Raw genomic sequence first — 20676 nt, forward strand, 5'->3', positions numbered from 1 at the left:
CCCCCTCTGGACAAGCCCTTCGCATACATAGGATCTGTTCAGGTGAGGAGGAACGTGACAGACACTTGGAATTACACAAGCATGCTCTCATAAGAACGGGGTACAATGTTCAACTCATCAACTGCCACTTCCAATGTGTCACAGCAAGAAACTGTAATGACTTCCTTTGGGAGACAGACACGAGCTGCAACCAAAATGGTACCATTTGTTGTCCAGTACTTCTCAGGAGCCAAAACACTACGCCATGTTCTTCACAGCCTGCAACACATTATTGATGAGAATGAGCAGCTCGCCAAGACCTTCCCCACACCTCCACTTCTCGCCTTCAAACAACCGCCAAACTTTAAACAGATAATTGTTCTCAAAAAACTGCCTGGTCTTCAGGACAAGATGATACAGCTCTGTTACGGCAGATGATGAAAGACGTATCAGAGTGTTAACACAATTACCACCATTACACGTGGGGACACCACCCACCATGAGTGCAGCAGGTACTCATGTGACTCAGCCAACATTGTTTTATCTCATACGCTGCAGGCAATGATGCCCTGAGTCTTGGTATATTGGCGAAACCGAGCAGAGGCTACAGCAACAGATGAATGGACACTGCACAACAATCACCAGCCAGGAGTGTTCCCTCCCAGTCGGGGAACACGACAGCGGTCCGGGACATTCAGCCTTGGACCTTCGGATGACCATCGTTCAAGGTAGACTTCAGGATAGGCAACAACGGAAAGTGACTGGGCAGAGGCTGATAGCCAAGTTCAATACCCATGGAGATGGCCTCAACCAGGACCTTGTGTTCATGTCACACTACAGGTGACCCCACTATGCTATACATTCTCTCTCTCTCTCTGTCTCTCTCTCTCTCTCACACACACACACACAAGCATGCATTCACACAAATACGTGCTCCTCCAAACCAACACACTCACACAGACTCTCTCTCATACACATGCGCTCTCTCAAATGCTCTCTCTCTCACACACACCCTCTCACAGACTTATACCCCATTACACACTCACACACATATGATCACTCGGTTTCTCCTGCACACACTTACACACATAAAGGTTTGTGGTTGAATTTGTACTTGCAGAATCGCATTTTATTTTGCTCAAAAACTCAGACACGTAAGATTCTGTAATACCACGATAGAAATAAAATCCGTCTGACCTAACATTGGGACGCAGACAGACTTTAACTTAACACCTTCAATGCATTATCTGATTGAGATGACACCTATTGTAAAAAGGTATTTTGAGAACGTAACTTTTGAAAAGTTCTGGAATTTACATGTGAAGAAATCAAAACTAACATGGTCATTCTAAAAGATGGTAGAGGTCAGCTAAAGTTGTTTGATATTCCATTCCATGACACTGCAATCCTGTTGCTATAAAGTCTGTGTGTTATGATTCTGCTCCACAACCAACCGATGAAGGAGCAGCGCTTCCAAAACTAGTGATTCCAAATGAACCTGTTGGGCAACAACGTGGCATTGTGTGATTTTTAACCTTGCAAATCTGTCAGTAATGCCAACACTTCCATACTGCGCATGCTACTCGGTGTCAGCAACGCACTGCGCATGTGCCACGGTGTCAGCAAGCCATGACGCATACCCACGCAACAAGCGGAAACACTCCGTGACCTTTTTGGATGGACCAATGAGAAGCTCAGGAGGACCGGATGGAGACTGGTCCTCCTGCCAATCAGAGCAAACCCATCGTTTGGATGCGGAAGTCGGACCATGAACTTCTGAAATTGCTGCTGCTGCTCCTGTCTCTCTGAATGAAGATTGAGCTTTACCTGAGACTGCAACTTCCTTCCTCTGTCCAACATCTGTGAGTACAACACACTCTTTTCTCAACCCCTTTTCTATTCTGGGGTTGAGCTGTTGACTTGCAGGAACTGAAGGGAAACGGAGTGATTCCAGGAAGAGGACAGACTTGGAAAGTTCGTCCAGGTATTTTTTCAATGGCAAATACAGGAGAATTGACATTTCAGGCTCGAGCCTTTCATCAATAATGATGTGTGGATGAACAAAGGGGCCTCTGCGTCCTTCTAATCCAGTCAGTGTAAGTTGTCAGACAGGTGCAGCAAGTAGTGAGTAAAGCAAGTGGTATATTAGCAAGAGGAATTGAGTTCAGAAGTGGGGACGCCTTCCTGCAGTTAGGGCGTAATTGAATATATCCAAGGTTGAGTTCATCTGATTTTTGAACAACAAAGAAGTAATGGTTATGGGGGTAGGCAAGACCAATCCAGATCAGTTATAGAAACAGACCCTTCACTCCAACTAGTCCACGCTGACTACGTTCTCAAACTAAACTGGACCCACCTGCTTGTGTTTAACCTATATCCCTCTGAACCGTTTATATTGGAGTCATAGAGATGTACAACACAGAAACATACCCTTTGGTCCAATTTGTTCATGCCTACCAGTTATCCTAATTTAGTGTATTTGCCAGCCCTGGGCCCATATCCCTCGAACCCCTTCTATTATAGACCAATCCAAATGCCTTTTAAATTCTGTAATTATGCCAGTCTCCACCACTTCCTCTGGCTGGTCATTTCATACATGCACTACTCTGTGTGAAAAGGGTCCCCTTACATCTCTTTTATGTCTCTCCCAGTTCGCCCAAAGCCTTTAGTTCTGCACTCCCCCACCCCAGGAGAAGACTTTGTCTATTTACCCAATCCATGCCACGCAAAACCTGTGCGTGCTCCTGGTTGTCGGTGAAAACTGCGCGTGATCTTCTTTTGTTGGACCAATAGGAAGCCCTGGAGGACCGGAAGGAGCGTGTAATCAGAGACATCTCTATTGTCTCTGTCTCTCTCTCTCACAATCTCAATTTCTGGAGGGGACAGATTCTGGAAAAGTTGAGCCAGGTCTGTGCCTCAGTTGGCAAACTCATGGAAAATGCAGTACCACGATGTGAAGTGATAGCATTCCCTGTTGGGGGGTAAACAGCAGAAAGGAGATGCATTGTTTAAATGGTGATATATTGGGATGTGGAGAAAGGACTGCAAATGTTGGAGATCAAAGTCAAAAAGTGTGGTGCTCGAAAAGCACAGCAGATGAGGCAGCATCCGAGGAGCCGGAGAGTCCGCGTTACAGGTACGAGCCCTTCATCAGGAATGTGTATAAAGGGGCCTCAGCGTCCTTCCATACCAGTCAATGCCAGTTGTCACAGGTGCAGCAAGCAATGAGCAAAGCAGGTGTTATGTTAGCAAGAGGAATTGAGTCCAGAAGTGGGGATGTCTTCCTGCAGTTATGGGATCATTGAATATATTCAAGGCTCAGTTCATCTGATTTTGGAACAACAAAGAATTGGATGTTTATGGGGGAAGGCAAGAAAATGGTTTTCAGACCATTGCAGACCAGTTACTGAGTCAAACAGCACAGAAACAGTCCCTTCAGTCCAACTACTCCATGCTATGTTCTCAAATTAATCTAATCCCACCTGCCAGTGTTTGGCCTATATCCCTCTGTCACAAAGCTGGTCCTTTTACTAAAAGCTGGTCCTTCTTCTCAAGGATGCTGTGTCCTTGGTTTTTTTTCAGAGGGGTGGTAAAAAGACCCGGGCTCTGAAGCGACTGGTTTAGTACAGACATGAAAAACGGTATTGGGAGGCATTTTTGGTTATATGTGAACAGATGAGACTTGAGGCCAAAGCTTTTATGTTTTAGAAATGACCTGTATAATAAAAGGGGAGTGGTCAGTCCTGAAAGCTGGAGTCTCGTTTGGGTGAGTTAAGCAGTGGTCTATGTGGAGAGAGGCTGCTAACACTGTCTCCTTCTGGCCTTCTAACTTCAACTGTAAGCCTCTGTTTCAGTTTTACTTTGTTTAAGGGATTTGTTTTCTTTTGGTACTGTTGTGTACTAGCATTGCGAAGAGTGTTAAGAGTTTCTCCACAGCTTGTACTGTACTTAATAAAGTTTGGTTGTTCACAGAAGTTGGCGTATTGCAGTGTAAGAAGCTCAAGCAAAAGAACTTAACAAAGGAACCTAAGGGATAAGTCTTTCATGCAGAAAGTGGCGTGTTTAAGGAAAGAGCTGTCAGAGGAAGTGGTGGGTGCTGGTACAATTATGACATTAAAAGGCATCTGGATGGGTATACGATTAGGAAGGGTTTAGACGACGTGGGCCAAATGCTGGCAAATCGGCCGAGATTAGGTTAGGTTATCTAGTTGGCACGGATGAATTAGACCGAAGGGTCTGTTTCTGTGCCTAATATCTCTATCACTCTGGCTTGCCACTAACATTTGCCACATCTGTGTGTACAGTTTCTCTCTGGTGTCAGTGTCAATGCCTTGATATCTCACTCTTAACCGGACTGGCAGTGATGACTTTTGTAATCTTTTCTTACAGACTATCTGAAGACAGAAGTTTCAAAGTCAACAGATAAAGGGCTGATGTTCAAAATGTTGATTCTCCTGCTTCTCTGATGCTGCGCTTTTCCAGCGACGCAGTTTTTGACCCTGACTCTCCAGCGTCTCCAGTCCTCCCTTTCACGTCAGTGTCTGACAGTTACTCAGTCCATCAGGACCACAACAATTTTCAAATATGATTCTGTGAGAAGGAGCAAAGCTTTCTTTTTGGTTCCTGTTTGAGTACGGGGGCACTGGTTGAAAGACCCTACTGTTGCAACGCACTGAGTGTGGAGCCTGAAACAACTCTACTGCCTGGAAAGAAGAATTCATGGCGGGGTTGTACACGTGTGTGTGCAGCTGAAGCTTCGGCCATGGAGAAACCCGAGGAAACACAACCTGTTGAGAAACCATGGAAGTGTGGCGACTGCAGGAAGGGCTTCTGTGTCCCATCTGTCCTGGCGGCTCATCACTGCAATCACACTGGGAAGAGGCCATTCTCCAGCCCCGAGCGGGCGAAGGGCTTTACTTGCTCCTGTGTCCTGCTAGCCCACCAGCATATACACACTGGTGAGAGGACGTCTTACTGCTCCATGTGCGGGAAAGGGTTCACTTGGGTGGACAACCTCCAGACCCACCAGCAATTCCACACAGGGGAGAGGCTCTTCAATTGCCACGAGTGCGGGAAAGCCTTCAGCACTTCCTCCGACCTGCTGAAGCACCGGCGAGTCCACACGGGGGAGAGGCCATTCAGCTGCCCCGAATGCGGGAAGGCCTTCAGCGACTCCTCCAACCTGCTGAGGCACCGGCGGATCCACACAGGGGAGAGGCCCTTCAGCTGCCCAGAGTGTGGGAAGGCCTTCAGCAATTCCTCCAACCTGCTGGCCCATCAGCAGGTCCACACTGGGGAGAGGCCCTTCAGCTGCCCAGAGTGTGGGAAGGCCTTCAGCAATTCCTCCAACCTGCTGGCCCATCAGCGGGTCCACACGGGAGAGAGGCCCTTCAGCTGCCCAGAGTGCGGGAAGGCCTTTAGCAATTCCCCCAACCTGTTGAGGCACTGGCGGGTCCACACGGGGGAGAGGCCCTTCAGCTGCCCAGAGTGTGGGAAGGCCTTCAGCAATTCCTCCAACCTGCTGGCCCATCAGCAGGTCCACACTGGGGAGAGGCCCTTCAGCTGCCCAGAATGTGGGAAGGCCTTCAGCAATTCCTCCAACCTTCTGGCCCATCAGCGGGTCCACACGGGGGAGAGGCCCTTCAGCTGCCCAGAGTGCAGGAAGGCCTTTAGCAATTCCTCTGACCTGCTGAGACACCGGCGCATCCACACTGGGGAGAGGCCATTCGCCTGCCCTGAGTGTGGTAAGGCCTTCAGCAATTCCTCTGACCTGTTGTCCCACCGGCAGGTCCACACCAGGGAAAGGCCATTCAGCTGCCCCGAGTGTGGGAAGGGGTTCACCCGCTCCTCCAAACTGCTGGCCCACCAATGGGTCCACACCGGGGAGAAGCCGTTTGCCTGCCCCAACTGCGGGCGGAGGTTCACATTGTCCTGCAACTTGCAGAGGCACCAGCGGGGGCACCAGTGCATCGACAGGTCACGAAGCTGACCTGGGTTCAATTCCACCCTCGGGATGACAGTCTGTGTGTAGCTTTCACGATGCCCCCCCCCCACATCTGTATGGGTTACCTCTGAGTGCTCCGGTTTCCTTCCCCGGTCTAAAGGTGTGCAGGTTAGTTTGGATTGGCCCATCGAAATTGTCCCATAGTGTTCAGGGATGTGTAGGTGTGGTGCATTAGTTGGGGTAAATGGAGAGGAATAGGGATAAGGGAATGGGTCTGGCTGGGTTACTCTGCGAGGGACAGTGTGAACTTGTTGGGCCAAAGGACCTGTTTCCATACTGTAGGGAATCTAATCTTAAAAAAAATTTCCTCCAAGCGATACTGATAAAATATGCCGAGTTGGACAAAGTATCCCATCAAGTTTGAGACAAACCCAGGGTTGAAGAAGTCGGAAGTCACATGACACCATGTTACAGTGCAACAAGTTTATTTGAAATCACAAGCTTTAGGAGCATTGCTCTTTCATGAGTGCTGCTCCTTCATCACTTCATCTGGTGCCATGTGACTTCTGACCTTATCCTCCCCAATTCAACACCAGCACCTCTGCATCAGAGTTGACGAATGAGATTGGATTTTATTCGGCCTGATTTAGTGAGATGTTCATTTGGAAACTCAAAATTGTCGGACTGACAAAGCGACACGAATCATAGAGTCCCACAGCAGGAGACAGGCCCTTCGGCCCAACATGGTCCATACTGACCAAACTGTCCATCAACACTAAGCCCATTTCCCTGCACTTGGCCCATTTCCTTCCATACCTTTCCTATCCACGTATTTGTCCAAATGCCTTTTAAATGTTGTTCATGTACCACCTCAACCACTTCCGCTGGCATCTCATTCCATATGTCTACCACTGTCTGCATAAATAAAGTTGCACCTCACATTCCCTTTTATTCTTTTTCCTCTAACCTTAAGCTGATGCCCTCTAGCCCTCACATCCCCAACCCTGGGGTAAAAGTCTGAGTGCATTCACCCTCTCACGATCTCTTCACTTCTCTTAGGGCCTCTCTCAGTCACTAATGCTCTAAATAAAAATATCTTAGCTTGTCCAACCTCTCCCTTTTACACAGACCCTTGAGTCCTGGCAACATCCTTGTATATGTCTTCAGCACTCTTCCAAGTTTAATAACATATTTGTTATAGACACTGCCCTGACTACATATTTTGTTGGAGAAAGACGACCAAATATTATCCAAACTGGATAATCTGGCTGATGGGACAGGAAACCACTTCCTTTCTTGAGACAAGTCTCCTGGAGAGAACTGGCTGGCTGACTGATCTACTGACCCTCACAGTGCCTCACTGCCCTCAGTTATCTGGAGGGAGTCCACACATTTGCCTAAGGTGGTACTTGAAACCTTTATCATCTTTGGGATGGATCCCCATTCATTCCGTGCTATGGAGTCATGCAGCCTGGAAACAGACCCTTCAGACCAACCAGTCCAAGATCCCCAACTAAACTAGTGCCACCCATCTGCTCCTGGCCTTTATCCAGTTTGTTACTAGTTTTGTTCATTTGTTCACTGTGAGAGTTGGATAAATAAATTGCTGATTGTTGATTTTAAAGTGTTGAGGATTTATTCTTATCACTAGAGCAGGTTACACCACTTTTCATGCTAATTTTACAAATTATTGGGTGACACGCTCCTCTGGGTGTTTCTGTTTGAGAAAGGTGGTGCTGTCAGCCTTCGCTTTATAAGAGTATTGACGTGATGTACTGCTGAAAACAATGGAGTCAACATGAATCGCAGCCTCTCACTGTGGTTGTGGGTGAATCGCCTTAATTTGGCTCTTAACTCAGAAACTGCACACAATTAACTGCTGAAACAATGATTTACACTTTTTTGTATGTAACAACAAAAATAAAACTCCTCAAGTAACCAAGTTCAACCTCACTCACAACTTGGCTATCTCCCAATTGATGGCTGAATTTAACTGAGTTTCCACCAACAGTTTATGTCTCTGGAAGTGTCCAGGGATTCAATGCAGCATTTTTCTTCCAAGTACTGCTGCTACATCATTCTGAGGTTGAATTCTGGTGGAGATTCCTCACTTTCAAATCTGTGATGTGATGTTTCTTTTGATTCTAACACCACCTCCCCACACTTCTGGAGATCTCTGGTCTGTAGCTTACCTTCTTATCCTCGAGGTTTAGTGCTTTGTTTGATACAGCCTTTCCTGCAAAAAACCCTTTTACGTCAGGGCCTTCCTTCCACAGACAAACTTAATTGTCCTTTTGACATGAGGTTATTAAACACTTCGCTCATCTGTCCCAGGAAACAGTTTGTTGTTTTGCGTCCTTCTTCCCAGGGATGGTTAACTAGCAGAAATTTGGCCATTCAGTCTGCTCCACTATTCAATCATTGCGGATACGTTCCTGAACCCAATTCTCCCCGTAACCCTTGATACTTAAGAATGATTAAGTCAGCTCCACCATTCAATGAGCTGAATGGCCTAATTTCTGCCTCTGAGGTCTTCTGATGTAGCAGTTTCTCAGTGGCCCTTTTGTTTCTTGGTCCAGAAAGAGTTCCTGCTGACTCAGGGAATTTGGAAAGTTCTGCAGTTTAAAGGACCACACCACATTCCCCTCTGCCTCCTCTTGCGATAGTGGCAATTCCCAAGATCCCTTGATATCCCTGAAAACAATCGAGGTGTCTGGAAATCTCTGCTGCTACTCTGGAACAGAAGGATTATGGGGAGAAAATTCAGAAATCTGATGTGCAAAGAGACTATGGAGTTCTACTCCAGGATTCTCTCAAGGTAAACTTGCAGGTTGAGTCAGTGGTTAGGAAGGCAAATGCAATGAAGGCATTTATTTTCATCAGACTTGAATATAAAAGCAGGGATGTACTTCTGAGGCTCTAAGTCTCCAGTTAGGCCACAATTGGAGTACTGTATGTATATTTGGGCCCCATATCTCAGGGAGGATGTACTGGCCCTGGAACGTGTTCAGAGGTGGTTCAAAAGAATGGTCCAGGAATGAAATATTTAACATAAGAACATTAGAGGACTCTAGGTTTATACTTCATGGAGTTCAGAAGGATGGGGGGTGGGGTGGGACCTAATTGAAACCGACAGAATAATGAACGGTGTGGATGTTGGGAAGATGTTTCCAGTGGTAGGACAGACTAGAACCTGAGGGCTCACCTTTCCTGTCAAGGGAAGACCCTTTAGAACAGAGGGGAGAGAAACTTCTTCAGCCAGAGTATGGTGAATCTATGGAATACACTGCCACAGAAAGCTGCAGAGGCCAAGTTCCTGAGTATATTTAAGACTGAGATAGCTCGGCTCTTGAGTATCAAGGGGATCAAGGATTACGGGGAGAATGGGGTTGAGAAACGTATCAGCCATGATTGAATGGCGAAGCAGACTCAATGGGCTGAATGGCCTAATTTCTGCTCCTGTGGTCTTATGGTATGCTGATGTGTGGAGGGGTGAGGAGGGGGGGAAAGAGATGGAGAGAAAGACAGTTAAGGTGAAGCTCGATAGAGATGAAGGAAATATAAGAATTGTATGATAAATGGCAGAACACATAGGAGCACTGGCATACAGAGGGATCTGGGCATATAGATCCGTGGAAGTGGTAATGCAGGTGGGCACGGTGGTCAAGAAGGCACACAGCACGCTTCCTTGAGTGTAAGAGTTACATTACAGCTGTTTATTCTGGCCACATTCGGAATATTGTGTGCAGTTCTGGTCACTGTGCTACTGGAAGGATGTGGGTGCTCTGGCTGATGATACAGACAAGGTTCACCAGGACATTGCCTAGTCTGGAGGGCTCTCGTTATGAGCAGAGGAGGCATAAACCTGGATTGTTTTCTTTGGAAAAACAGAGGCTGAAAAGAGACCTCGACAAAATGATGAGAGACACAGATTGGCTGGACAGGGGTGGCAGGGTAGCTCAGCGGTTCACACTGACACCTCATAGTGCCAGGGACCTGCGTTCCATTTTAGTGTCAGGCAACTAGCTGTGTGGAGTTGGCACGTTATCCCTGCACCCCACCTCCCATGTCTGCGTGGGCTTCCTCTGGCTGCTCCGGCTTCCTCCTACAATCCAAACATGTATAGTTTAGGGTGGATTAGCGATGCTAAATTACCCACAGTGTCCAGGGAGAGGCAGGTTAAGTTGGATTGTCTGTGTGTAAATTGCCCCAGTGTTCAGGGATGTGTAAGTTCAGTGCATTAGTCAGGAGTAAATGTCGATAATAGGGGTAAGGGAACGGGTCTCCATGTGTTAATCTTTCGAGGGCCGGTGTTGATTTGTTGGGCTGAATGGTCTGTTTCCACGCTGGAGGGATTCTGTGATAGTCAGAGGCGTTTTTTTCCCCTCCAAAGTGGAAAGGTCAACTAAAAGAGGGCACAGGTTCAAGGTGAGCGGGGGACTGTTTGGGGAGAGGTGGTGGGGGTGGGGAATCACACAGAAGGGCGGTGGGGGTTCCTGGAACGCACTGCCAGTGCAGGTAGTGGAAGCAGGCACCTTAACAATGTTTAAGGTGCATCTTGATAGACACATGAATGGGAGGTGAACAGAGGAACAGAACCCACACATGGGCAATAAATAGCAGGTCTAAGTAAGGATTAAGAATTAGCACAGGCTTGAGGGTGTGTGTGTGCCTAAACCAAGTGAGACGGGCCTGAGACTGTGCTGTATTGTATTGATACTACTTTCAAATAGTGGGGGAAAGCTGAGTGTTCCTTTCATAAGCCAAAATGGCCTAAATTGAAGAAGCAATTACCATGAGTTAATTTGTATTATGCCTTTCTTTGTAAAAACGACAATCCTCTTCAGATTTCTTTCTGTTTGTGGGAGCAGGTATTAATGTAGGTCTTTTGTAAAAGTGAAGTAGTGTAAAGCGAAATTTGGAAAAGTGGGGGATACCTTTATGCTGATGGAGGGAAGATGGGGGGCAATGAAGAGGGGTGGATGGAGGCTCAGGTGGAGAATAAACACAGAGACCAATTGAGCAGCTTGGCCTCGCCCTGTGCTGGAGACTCAATGGGACAGAGACAAATGTATCTATTTCAGGTATACCTGCAGAATGCTCCATCCAGGATAAAAAATGTCCTTCATCTGCTTCAGCATACAGGGCAGATGAGCAGGTTCTCCCCGGTGTGGACCAAGAGGTGATGCGACTGAGTGAAGCCTTTCCCGTGCTGAATGCAGGTGAATGGCCGCTGCCTGGTGTATAAATGCTGATGAATATCGGGCAGGCGGGGAAGGGAAACCGTTCCTACATTTTCATGATTTCTCCATGGTGCAGGTGTCCTCGTATTTCTCCAGGTTCAACAATCAGTTGAAACTCGCTCTCTCTTACACCATGTGTGTGGTGTTACTGGTGAACCCGCTGATAATTGGAGGACTCTCATTCAGTCTGTAAAGCATGTTCCAGTCACTGCTCTGGTGTGTGGGTATGTGAGACTCTGAGTTTCCAGTCACACTGACGTTTAAAACCTAACAAAGCAGGCAGACCTTCTCCCCTTTGTTTTCAAGGCCATCAATATCCAAGTCCTGGTGAATCAATCGACTGTCAGACTTCGATGTGATGTTTGGTCTGAGATTTCTGCCTCCAAATTCTTCTCTTGTAATATTCCTGTGGAAAGAGATTGCAAAGGTCATCGCTGTCAGTCCACAATAGAAAATCAAAACACACAATTCTAGTTTCTGTGGATCATTCTTTCCTCTCTTAATACCCAAGATCTTTGTGCTGATCTATATGTAAATGTATACAGCAGGGTAATGTAGTGGATTGCATACTCCATGAAGAGTTCACTCAAGTTGCTGAATGAACATCTATCGTGCGGTATTGACGTTCTTACTGAAGATATACAATATTCTGCAGTACAACATTATGAGCTCAGAAACAACTGCAAATCAGGCTTTTAGAGCCATAAACATTCCATCAAATACGTAACATATCCCCCAGACTTATCTGTCTTATATTAACGCACGGTTGTCTTACATTTCCAGAAGACTCAGATTTAAGTTTTAAGTGTGACTTTTTGTAAAAGAAGCCGTCTTTTGGACTCCTTCCATGCTATACTGACTCTATTACTGGAAATACATCCATACGACACCAGGATTCATGGATCAATGACGTGAGGCTTATCTTTACCCTCTTATAATTTTCTGTTGCATAAATGTTTCGACGAATGCCAACGCTTTTCACTAGTCATAGAGTCAGAGACATAAAGCACAGAAACAGATCCTTCAATCTAACTTGTCCATGCTGACCGGATATCCAAAATTAGTCTAGTTCCATTTGCCATCACTTGGTCCATATCCCCCTAAACCCTTCCTTTTCATATACCCATCCAGATGCCTCCACCATTTCCTCTGGCAGCTCATTCCATACACTCATCACCCTCTGCAAAAAAAGGTTGACTGCAAGGTCCTTTTTAAATTTTTCCCCTCTCGCCCTAAACCTATGCCCTCTATTTCTGCACTCCCCCTATCCCAGGGAAAAGACCTTGTCTATTCACCCCATCCACACCCAAGTTTTTATAAACCTCTTTAAAAAACACACACTCAGCCTGCGATGCTCTAGGGAAAACAGCCCCATCTTATTCAGCCTCTCCTTGTGGTTCAAACCCTCCTACCCTGGCAACAGCCTTGTGAATCTTTTTTGAATCCTTTCAAGTTTCACAATATCCTTCCGATAGGAGTGAAACCAGAATTGCACACAATATTCCAGAAGAAGCCGACTGAAGCTGACTTTTGCAGAGTCTGCTCCCTGCTTGGATTCATACTCTCTGCCTCCTGTTGCTGCAAGTGAACAGTGCTTCCCCCCTTCTCTCTCCCTCCCAGGATAAGGAATGAAAAGGGGGTGACATTGCTTCACTCCCAGATTTTGCCCAGAAGAGCCCCCCTATTGTCTGGATGCACAAGTTGGACCATGAGCTTCTGAAGCTACTGCTGCTCCTCTCTCTCTCTGAATGAAGATTGAGCTTCACCCCAGACTGCAATTCCCTTCCTCTGTCCAAACATCTGTGAGCACAGCACATCTTTGTTGAAGTAAGGCATCTTTCCTGAATGTTACAATTAAAGGGGTGTCTTCCCCCTGATATTCAAAGGGATGGTCAGTCAGAGAAGGACCATGCCTTGTGTTGTGTGACAGTTGCAACAGGATGTCCCAACTCCTATGCTCAATTCAAAGTTTGAGAGAAGATTTGTAGCTCGGGTGCTCATTGTTGTGGTTCTGTTCGCTGAGCTGGGAATTTGTGTTGCAGACGTTTCATCCCCTGTCTAGGTGATATCCTCAGTGCTTGGGAGCCTCCTGTGAAGTGCTTCTGTATTGTTTCCTCCGGCATTTATAGTGGTTTGTCTCTGCCGCTTCCGGTTGTCAGTTCCAACTGTCCACTGCAGTGGCCATATTAGGTCCAGGTCAATGTGTTTGTTGATAGAATCTGTGGATGAGTGCCATGCCAGAGAACAGCCAGGGAATTCCTAGAGGTATGGCCTCTAGGCATTTTTCCAGCACCACATTTTTCAACTCTGGATCTGGGACAAGGTGTGTGGTGTGGGGGTGGGTGGAGGGGAGGGGAAATAAGGAAACTGGTGAAATCTACATTGATCCTATGCAGTTAGTGCGTCCCAAGGCAGAAGACGAGGTGTTCTTCCTACAAGCGTCAGGTAGCTAGAGCTTGGAGGGGGAGGCAGCAGAGTACTTGCATGTCCTTGATGGATTGGGAGGGGGAGTTAAAGCGTTCAGCCACAAGGCGGTGGGGTCGTTTAGTTTTGGTGTCCCACAGCTGTTCCCTGAAATGTTCTGCAAATTGGCGTCCAGTCTCCCGAATGTGGCAGAGACCACATCGAGAGCAATGGACGTATAAATAAATCTTATAAACAAATTGTACAAATCTTAGAATGCCAGAGTTATTTTCTTTAATTAAGTTAAAGAAAATTTTAATTAAATTGGGTGACTACATGAAACGGTTTGTTAGTCAGACTCAAGTCATCATCCTCAAATGAGACAATGCCATTAATATCAGTGTGGGATATTGGTAAATTAATGTTACTTCTGCAATTCTGCAATTCCATTTTACAAAGTAAAATGAACTCACACCAGTGTGTAATTGTTTTTAGCCACGAGCTGAGTCAACAAGATTGGAAACGATGTGGAGGAAATATATAACTGTTTTTGTATTAGCTAAAATTGTATGTCAGAATGAGATGTGCCAGTAAAACAAAGGCAGACATTACGGACAAATAGATAAGATGTTGTGAGGGGATGAAGTTAAGCTAGATACGCCTGTATAAACAGTAGGTATAAACATTTGCTTCCCACTTTTACAAAAACACAGGAACAAACCCCAATTAAAAGGGTCATAGGGATCAGAACAGCCTCGGGAAAGGCACAGATGAAGGGGGTAGATAATGATGAAGAAAGAATATGCCCAACAATGACCTACAGCAGGATGAGGTCAAACAGCCTTTTGAGGCCAGGAATAAGCATTTTGTCACAGACAAGGCCGGATAAGGCAAGAGATAAACAGGGGTAATGGGGGCCGGTCTTAGGGAAGTGGACGATGTAAGCAGGGGAGGAGCGATGTAAAACAAAAGACATCAAATCATATAAATATTATGTATGAATTGAACTTGGTGTGTGTATGTCCTCTGCCTTATAGGCACTGGACATCTCACCCACTTGCAAGTGTAAACTAAAGGACACTGCTGATTCAGATTTTGTTTCGGACTGCAATTATTGAGGTGTGTGAGCTTTTTTTCTCACAATTGGGGGCTATCCGGGATTTTTTTTTCCATCACCGGGGGGAGTGGCTGGCCTTGGACACTGGGAAGATGTGTCCCGTTCCCCATTGAGGAGAGGTCTCGTGTCCTGGCTTGGTCTGCTCCCTTGGGCGACTGGTACGAATCCCACAAGAGAGACATCTGAATCAGACAGGGATAGGCGTTCGATAGTAAACACGGCGACAATGGGCCAGGCAACTCTGTGGACAGACCAAGGTAAGAAACCTGACTTTTAAGTATTGCCTTGGTGGCCGGGATTGAGTTTTGTAGTTAATATGGGACTAACGAAGGAACTCAATATGGGTTGTGCCGTGGGTAAGGAAAAAGCCTCCGGGAAAACAAAAGAAGGAAAAAGCAATGGAAATGGAGGCGGGGTCCCTTACAACATACCTCCAGAAAGTCCTTTGGGGAGGATGTTGTGGAATTGGCAAAATAATACTTGTACAAGGGGAAAAGATGATTAAATATTGTTGCTTCGTATGGACTAAGGAATCCATTCTTCATCCCGCCTCTTCTGGCCAAAATACAGGTCGGACAAAGACTGGGTTTGTAAATATCTGAATTTATTTGTCAATGAGTGAGAGAGAGAGAGAGAGAGAGAGAATGAAAAGAGCTGTACAGCTGGTAGAAAGTTTAACCCTTTGTGATTTGGTTTGAATGCACCAATTTGTTTGTTGGTGATTGAATGTTTGCGTTTTATTCCCTGGAGTTTGAGTTCCGGGACTGTTTTGAATCTGATCTTTATTATGGAAACTTAACATGATTTCTTTTAAGGTTAAGGATTCTATAGAGATTATGAAAAAAAAGAATGTTCTTCTTACAGGTCATGACTGCCTTACTATCAGTTTCTAACTAATCTCTTTTATCTTTACATAAAAGCGATTTATGGAGGACAGTTGAAGTTTCAGTTCAACATTAGATTGTAGTAAAAACAAAATTCTATGGTTAATATCTGTGACCTTGGATTCGGCCATTGTTCATGCATGAGAAGTTTTGTTTTTAACTTGAATAGACAAATTCTTTTAAGGCAGCTCTGATTATTTCACGACCTATAGTATTGTACTTGAGCAATGATTGGTCTGCACTACTTGAGAAAACTAATTTTGGATTTAAATTAAGGGACTAAAACTGGGTGATTACAGTGGATTTCAAAATTGAGAACTGTATGCATTTTACATTTTGAATATTAAATACTGAATTCAGTATTTAATATTCAAAATGTAAAATATATTTACAAGTTGGAACAGGCTTTAAAGTTAGTCAAGCATGAATTGATGAATTGGTGTTTGAAGTTATGGGGAGCTATAAATATTGCAATATTTCTTTAAAAAAGAAAAAGGGGAAGAACGTAATGACTTATCCCCTTCGGGAGGTACCAATAGGGGACAAAGAGATTGGGTTTGTAAGTGTCCCCCTCAGCAGTGGGGAGGTCAGAACATTTAAAAAAGAAATGAAGATCCTGGTTGAGGATCCGGTAGGGTTGTCTGAACAAATTGATCAATTTTTGGGGCCCAGTCTGTATACCTGGGCTGAGTTAATGTCTATTTTGAATATACTATTTACTGGGGAAGAAAGGGGACTTATATGGGGAACAGCCATTAAAATATGGGACAGGGAACACCCCATTGGAGATGGAGATGCTGGACAGGGAGAGGTGAAGTTTCCCCTCAGAGACCCCCAGTGGGAAAATCAAAATCCGGAGCATAGAGAAGAAATGAGGGAATTGAAAGACCTGATTCTAAAAGGAATAAGAGAGGCAGTTCCGAAGTCACAGAATTTGACTAAAGCCTTTGAAGTTAGACAGAAGAAAGGTGAGACTCCCTCAGCTTTCTTGCAAAGATTAAGAGACTCAATGCAGAAATATTCTGGAACGAACCCTGAGGACCCAGTGGCACAGGGTCTTTTGAAAGTACATTTTGTGACAAAGGAATGGCCAGACATACAGGGAAAGATACAGCAGATAGAAGGGTGGAGTGAAAAGCCATTAGATGAATTGTTAAGAGAGGCACAGAAAGTGTTTGTAAAGAGAGAGGATGAGAGACAGAAACAGAAGGTGAAAATGATGGTAGCTGCAGTTGATGAGGTAGTTAAGAAAAGAGTGGAACCAATAGTGAGCAACCGGAGCGGTGGGTGGCAGCATGTCAGACAGAGAGGACAAGGGGGAGCGTTTGATAGAGGGTTCGAGCGACAGGGGCAGAGCTGGAGGTCTCCACAGGCAGGATGCTATTATTGCGGAAAGATAGGGCACTTTAAGCGGGAATGTCCTGCTCTAAAAAGGGAAGAGAGGGCAATTCCGCTTATGAATTTTGATGAAGAATAGGGGTGTCAGGGGTTCCTGCCCTTGGGGGCCCACCAGGAACCCTTGATAAACCTGAAGGTGGGACCCTGTAGGGAAGAGGTAGTCTTCCTAGTAGATACGGGGCAGCACAGTCATCGCTGAATTTTAAACCAAAGAAAGTAGGAATGTCAACACGGTCAATTACTGTTTCGGGGGTAAAAGGGGAAGGATTTACTGTTCCAGTATTTGAACCTATGATGATAGAAGGTCCTAAGGATAGGGTCACAGGGGAACTGTTGTATATCTCTGATATCGGGAGTAACATATTAGGGAGAGACTTAATTATCCTCTTAGGACTGGGGATTGGAATTCAGGAAAAAGAATTAGTTGTACAAAGGCAATGTTGACAGAGGATGTGGAGAGAGAGATAGACCCTATTGTATGGGCTAGGGAAGGGAATTGTGGAAAACTACAGATCCCTCCCCTTGAAGTAAATTTTAAAAAAAGGAAAAGGGGACGTTGTCTGTGAGCGACAATATCCCATTTCCATAGAAGGTAAACGAGGACTGCAGCCAGTAATTGAAGGATTGATTAGAGATGGACTGTTGGAGCCATGTAAGTCTCCTTATAATACCCCAATTCTACCAGTGCGGACATCCGATGGAACTGATCGATTGGTGCAGGATTTGAGAACATTAAATTGAATAGTACAGATCAGGCACCCAGTGGTGCCAAACCCCTGTACCTTATTAAGTGAGATCCCTCATGACCACAAATGGTTTAGTGTGATAGATTTAAAGGATGCCTTTTGGGCTTGTCCCTTGGCAGAGGAAGGTAGGAATTTGTTTGCCTTTGAGTGGGAAGACCCTAAGACAGGACAGAAACAGTAATACCGATGGACTGTGCTTCCCCAGGAATCCCCGAATTTATTTGGACAGATGTTAGAACAAATTTTGGAGAAATTTAGCAGCCCCAAGGGGACTACCCTGTGGCAGTATGTAGACGACCTCTTAGTAACAGGAAAAGAAAAGAGAAAGAGTAGTAGAAGCCACTAACAAATTATCGAATTTCCTGGGTCAGCAGGGACTGCGAGCATCTAAAAACAAACTACAATATGTGGAGCAAGAAGTGAAATACTTGGGACATTTAGTTAGTGAGGGAAAGTGAAAGATAAGCCCGGAACGGACAGAGGGAATAGTGGGGATGCTACTGCCCAGCACGAAACGGGAGTTACGCAAATTTTTGGGTCTAACGGTTTATTGCAGATTGTGGATTGATTCCTATGCACAGAAGACTAAGAAATTATATCTCAAACTATTAGAGGGGAAGCAAAATGTCTAAGTTGGGATGATGAGGAAAAAGACCTAGTTGAGGAACTCAAAAGAGATCTGATCCATTCCCCCGTGTTAGCCTTACCTTCTCTAGATAAACCTTTCCACCTCTTTGCTACCGTGGATAAGGGAGCGGTTTTGGGAGTATTGACCCAGAGGTGGGGAGGAATGAGACAACCAGTAGCATATCTTTCAAAGCTACTGGATCCAGTATCCCGGGGGTGGCCTGAGTGTGTGCAGGCCGTGGCTGCCACTGCACTGTTGGCGGAGGAAAGCAGAAAGCTTACATTTGGGGGAGCCCTAATAGTAAGCACTCCACGCCAAGTGAGAACAATCCTAAACCAAAAAGCTGGGTGATGGTTGACAGACTCGCAGATTCTGAAATATGAGGCAATATTAATACAAAAGGATGATCTAGTGTTGGTCACTGACAATTGTTTAAATCCAGCTGCCTTTCTTTGGAAAGGGGAAGGAGACTCTCCTCAGAATCCAGGGCACGATTGCTTTGACATTATAGAATACCAAACTAAGGTCCGCATGGACCTGAGAGATGTTCCACTTCATGCAGGGGCTAGACTTTTTATAGACGGATCATCCCGGGTGACTGAAGGGAAAAGACATAATGGGTATGCAGTCGTAGACGGGACAAACAGTAGTGTGGTGGAGGCAGGATGGTTGCCAAATGGGTGGTCAGCTCAGACTTGTGAACTGTATGCATTGGAAAGAGCCCTTAGGGCATTAGAGAATAAAGAGGGAACAGTATACACTGACTCTAAATATGCATTTGGTGATGTGCACACTTTCGGTAAGATATGGCAGGAACAACGGCTGATCAATAGCCGAGGGAATGAATTAGTACATGAAGAATTGATTAAACGGGTCTTGGAGTCCCTATTACTTCCCTGAGAAATAGCAGTAGTGCATGTAAATGGTCATCAGAAAGGAAATGAACTAGAAGTTAGGGGAAATAGATTAGCTGATGAAGTGGCTAAGGAAGCAGCCCTGAACCCACAAGAAGTGGTGATTCATTCCCTAATACCTATTGTCCCAAGTCCTAGGGAAGCTCCTATATATACTGAAAGCGAGGAAAATGAATTGAGAGCTTTAGGGGCTGTAAAAACAGCAGACGGGCATTGGAGGTTACCTGATGGAAGGGAAATGTTAAACAAAATGATGATGCGAGAGATTATGGCTGTCCTACACCAAGGCAGCCATTGGGGAGTACAAGCAATGTGTGATTTAGTTCTTAGGGAATATGGATGTAAAGAAATATATACAATTGCTTAACAAATATGTGAGGGATGTATAATATGCAGAAAGGTAAATAAGAAAGTCTTGAGAAAACAGACCTCGGGAGGAAGAGACCCAGGATTGAGACCTTTCCAGAGTATACAAGTAGATTATACTGAACTCCCCAGGGTAGGAAGACTAAAATATATGCTAGTCATAGTAGATCATCTATCTGGTTGGGTTGAGGCATACCCCCTAGCTACCGCCACTGCGAGTGGAGTGTCTAAAACAATATTGGACCACATAATTCCCCGATAATGGGCTCGTGAACCATATTGATTCCGACCAAGGAACTCACTTTACCTCTAAAGTGTTACAGGGGGTAATGAAAGGGTTGGGAATTTCCTGGGAGTTCCATACTCCATGGCACCCGCCATCATCGGGAAGGATTGAGAGAATGAACCAAACACTCAAACGACAGCTCTCTAAATTGATAATAGAAACCAGACTCCCTTGGACCAAATGTTTACCTATAGCTCTCTTGCGAGTACGAACGGCCCCAAGGAAAGATTTGGGACTATCCCCCTATGAAATCTTATTTGGATTACCTTACTTGGGAACGAATGGAGAATTGCCAGTTCCCGAAACTAAAGATTTGTTTTTAAAGAAGTACATACTGGGCTTGTCCTCCTCTTTGTTTTTCCTCAGGAAACAGGGTTTACTGGCAGAGACTCCACCCCTTGAATTCACCGTTCATCCCATCCAGCCGGATGATTGAATCTTAGTAAAATCATGGACAGAGACTAAATCGCAGCCGGACTGGGAAGGGCCAGACAAGGCTCTTTTGACTACCGAAACGGCAATAAGGACAGCGGAGAAAGGCTGGACTCACTACACTCGGATCAAAGGGCCAGTGGAATCTCCAGTTGAGGAAGAAGTCTGGACAGCCGAATCAACGCAAGGTCCGCTGAAACTCAGACTAAAGAGACTTTGAGTAACTAAATATACCGTGGCGACGCAAGCGCGGGATTATTTCTGTAAAATTGTATATTAAGTCTTTTTGTGCTTCAGCATGATGTTTAGAATACTGGGAATGCTGCTAGAATTATG

The 20676-nt window shown here is 45.4% G+C and overlaps 1 protein-coding gene and 1 long non-coding RNA gene across 5 annotated transcripts in view; one reads left to right on the plus strand and one right to left on the minus strand.

Annotated features, from left to right (window-relative positions):
• The first annotated feature begins 1691 nt into the window (after positions 1–1691).
• On the plus strand, positions 1692–7547 carry LOC140460664 (uncharacterized). Of its 4 annotated transcripts, none has more exons than XM_072555280.1 (2): positions 1692–1841; positions 4369–7547. In XM_072555280.1, exon 2 carries the CDS (start codon positions 4742–4744, stop codon positions 5966–5968), a length of 1227 nt encoding a protein of 408 aa, XP_072411381.1. In that variant the 5' UTR covers positions 1692–1841; positions 4369–4741; the 3' UTR covers positions 5969–7547. The 4 variants fall into 4 exon arrangements, with proteins under 4 accessions (XP_072411381.1, XP_072411385.1, XP_072411382.1 ...); XM_072555284.1 differs by lacking the exon at positions 1692–1841 and adding an exon at positions 1945–1963; XM_072555281.1 differs by lacking the exon at positions 1692–1841 and adding an exon at positions 2903–3115.
• Positions 7548–7800: 253 nt separating this feature from the next.
• Positions 7801–20676, minus strand: part of LOC140460685 (uncharacterized) — a 30235-nt gene continuing 17359 nt past the window's right edge. Inside the window, exons 3-4 of the long non-coding RNA XR_011954282.1 lie at positions 11014–11572; positions 7801–8657 (exon numbers count right to left, since the gene is read on the minus strand). This is a non-coding gene — a long non-coding RNA (uncharacterized lncRNA). The remainder of the gene's footprint in view (positions 8658–11013; positions 11573–20676) is intronic.

This window comes from Chiloscyllium punctatum, chromosome 36 (assembly GCF_047496795.1).
Source record: "Chiloscyllium punctatum isolate Juve2018m chromosome 36, sChiPun1.3, whole genome shotgun sequence".
Classification (NCBI taxonomy): Eukaryota; Metazoa; Chordata; class Chondrichthyes; order Orectolobiformes; family Hemiscylliidae; genus Chiloscyllium; species Chiloscyllium punctatum.

Bases quoted from the DNA above. Each gene is read 5' to 3' on its own strand.
- LOC140460664 (XM_072555280.1), top strand. From the start codon at position 4,742: ATGGAGAAACCCGAGGAAACACAACCTGTTGAGAAACCATGGAAGTGT.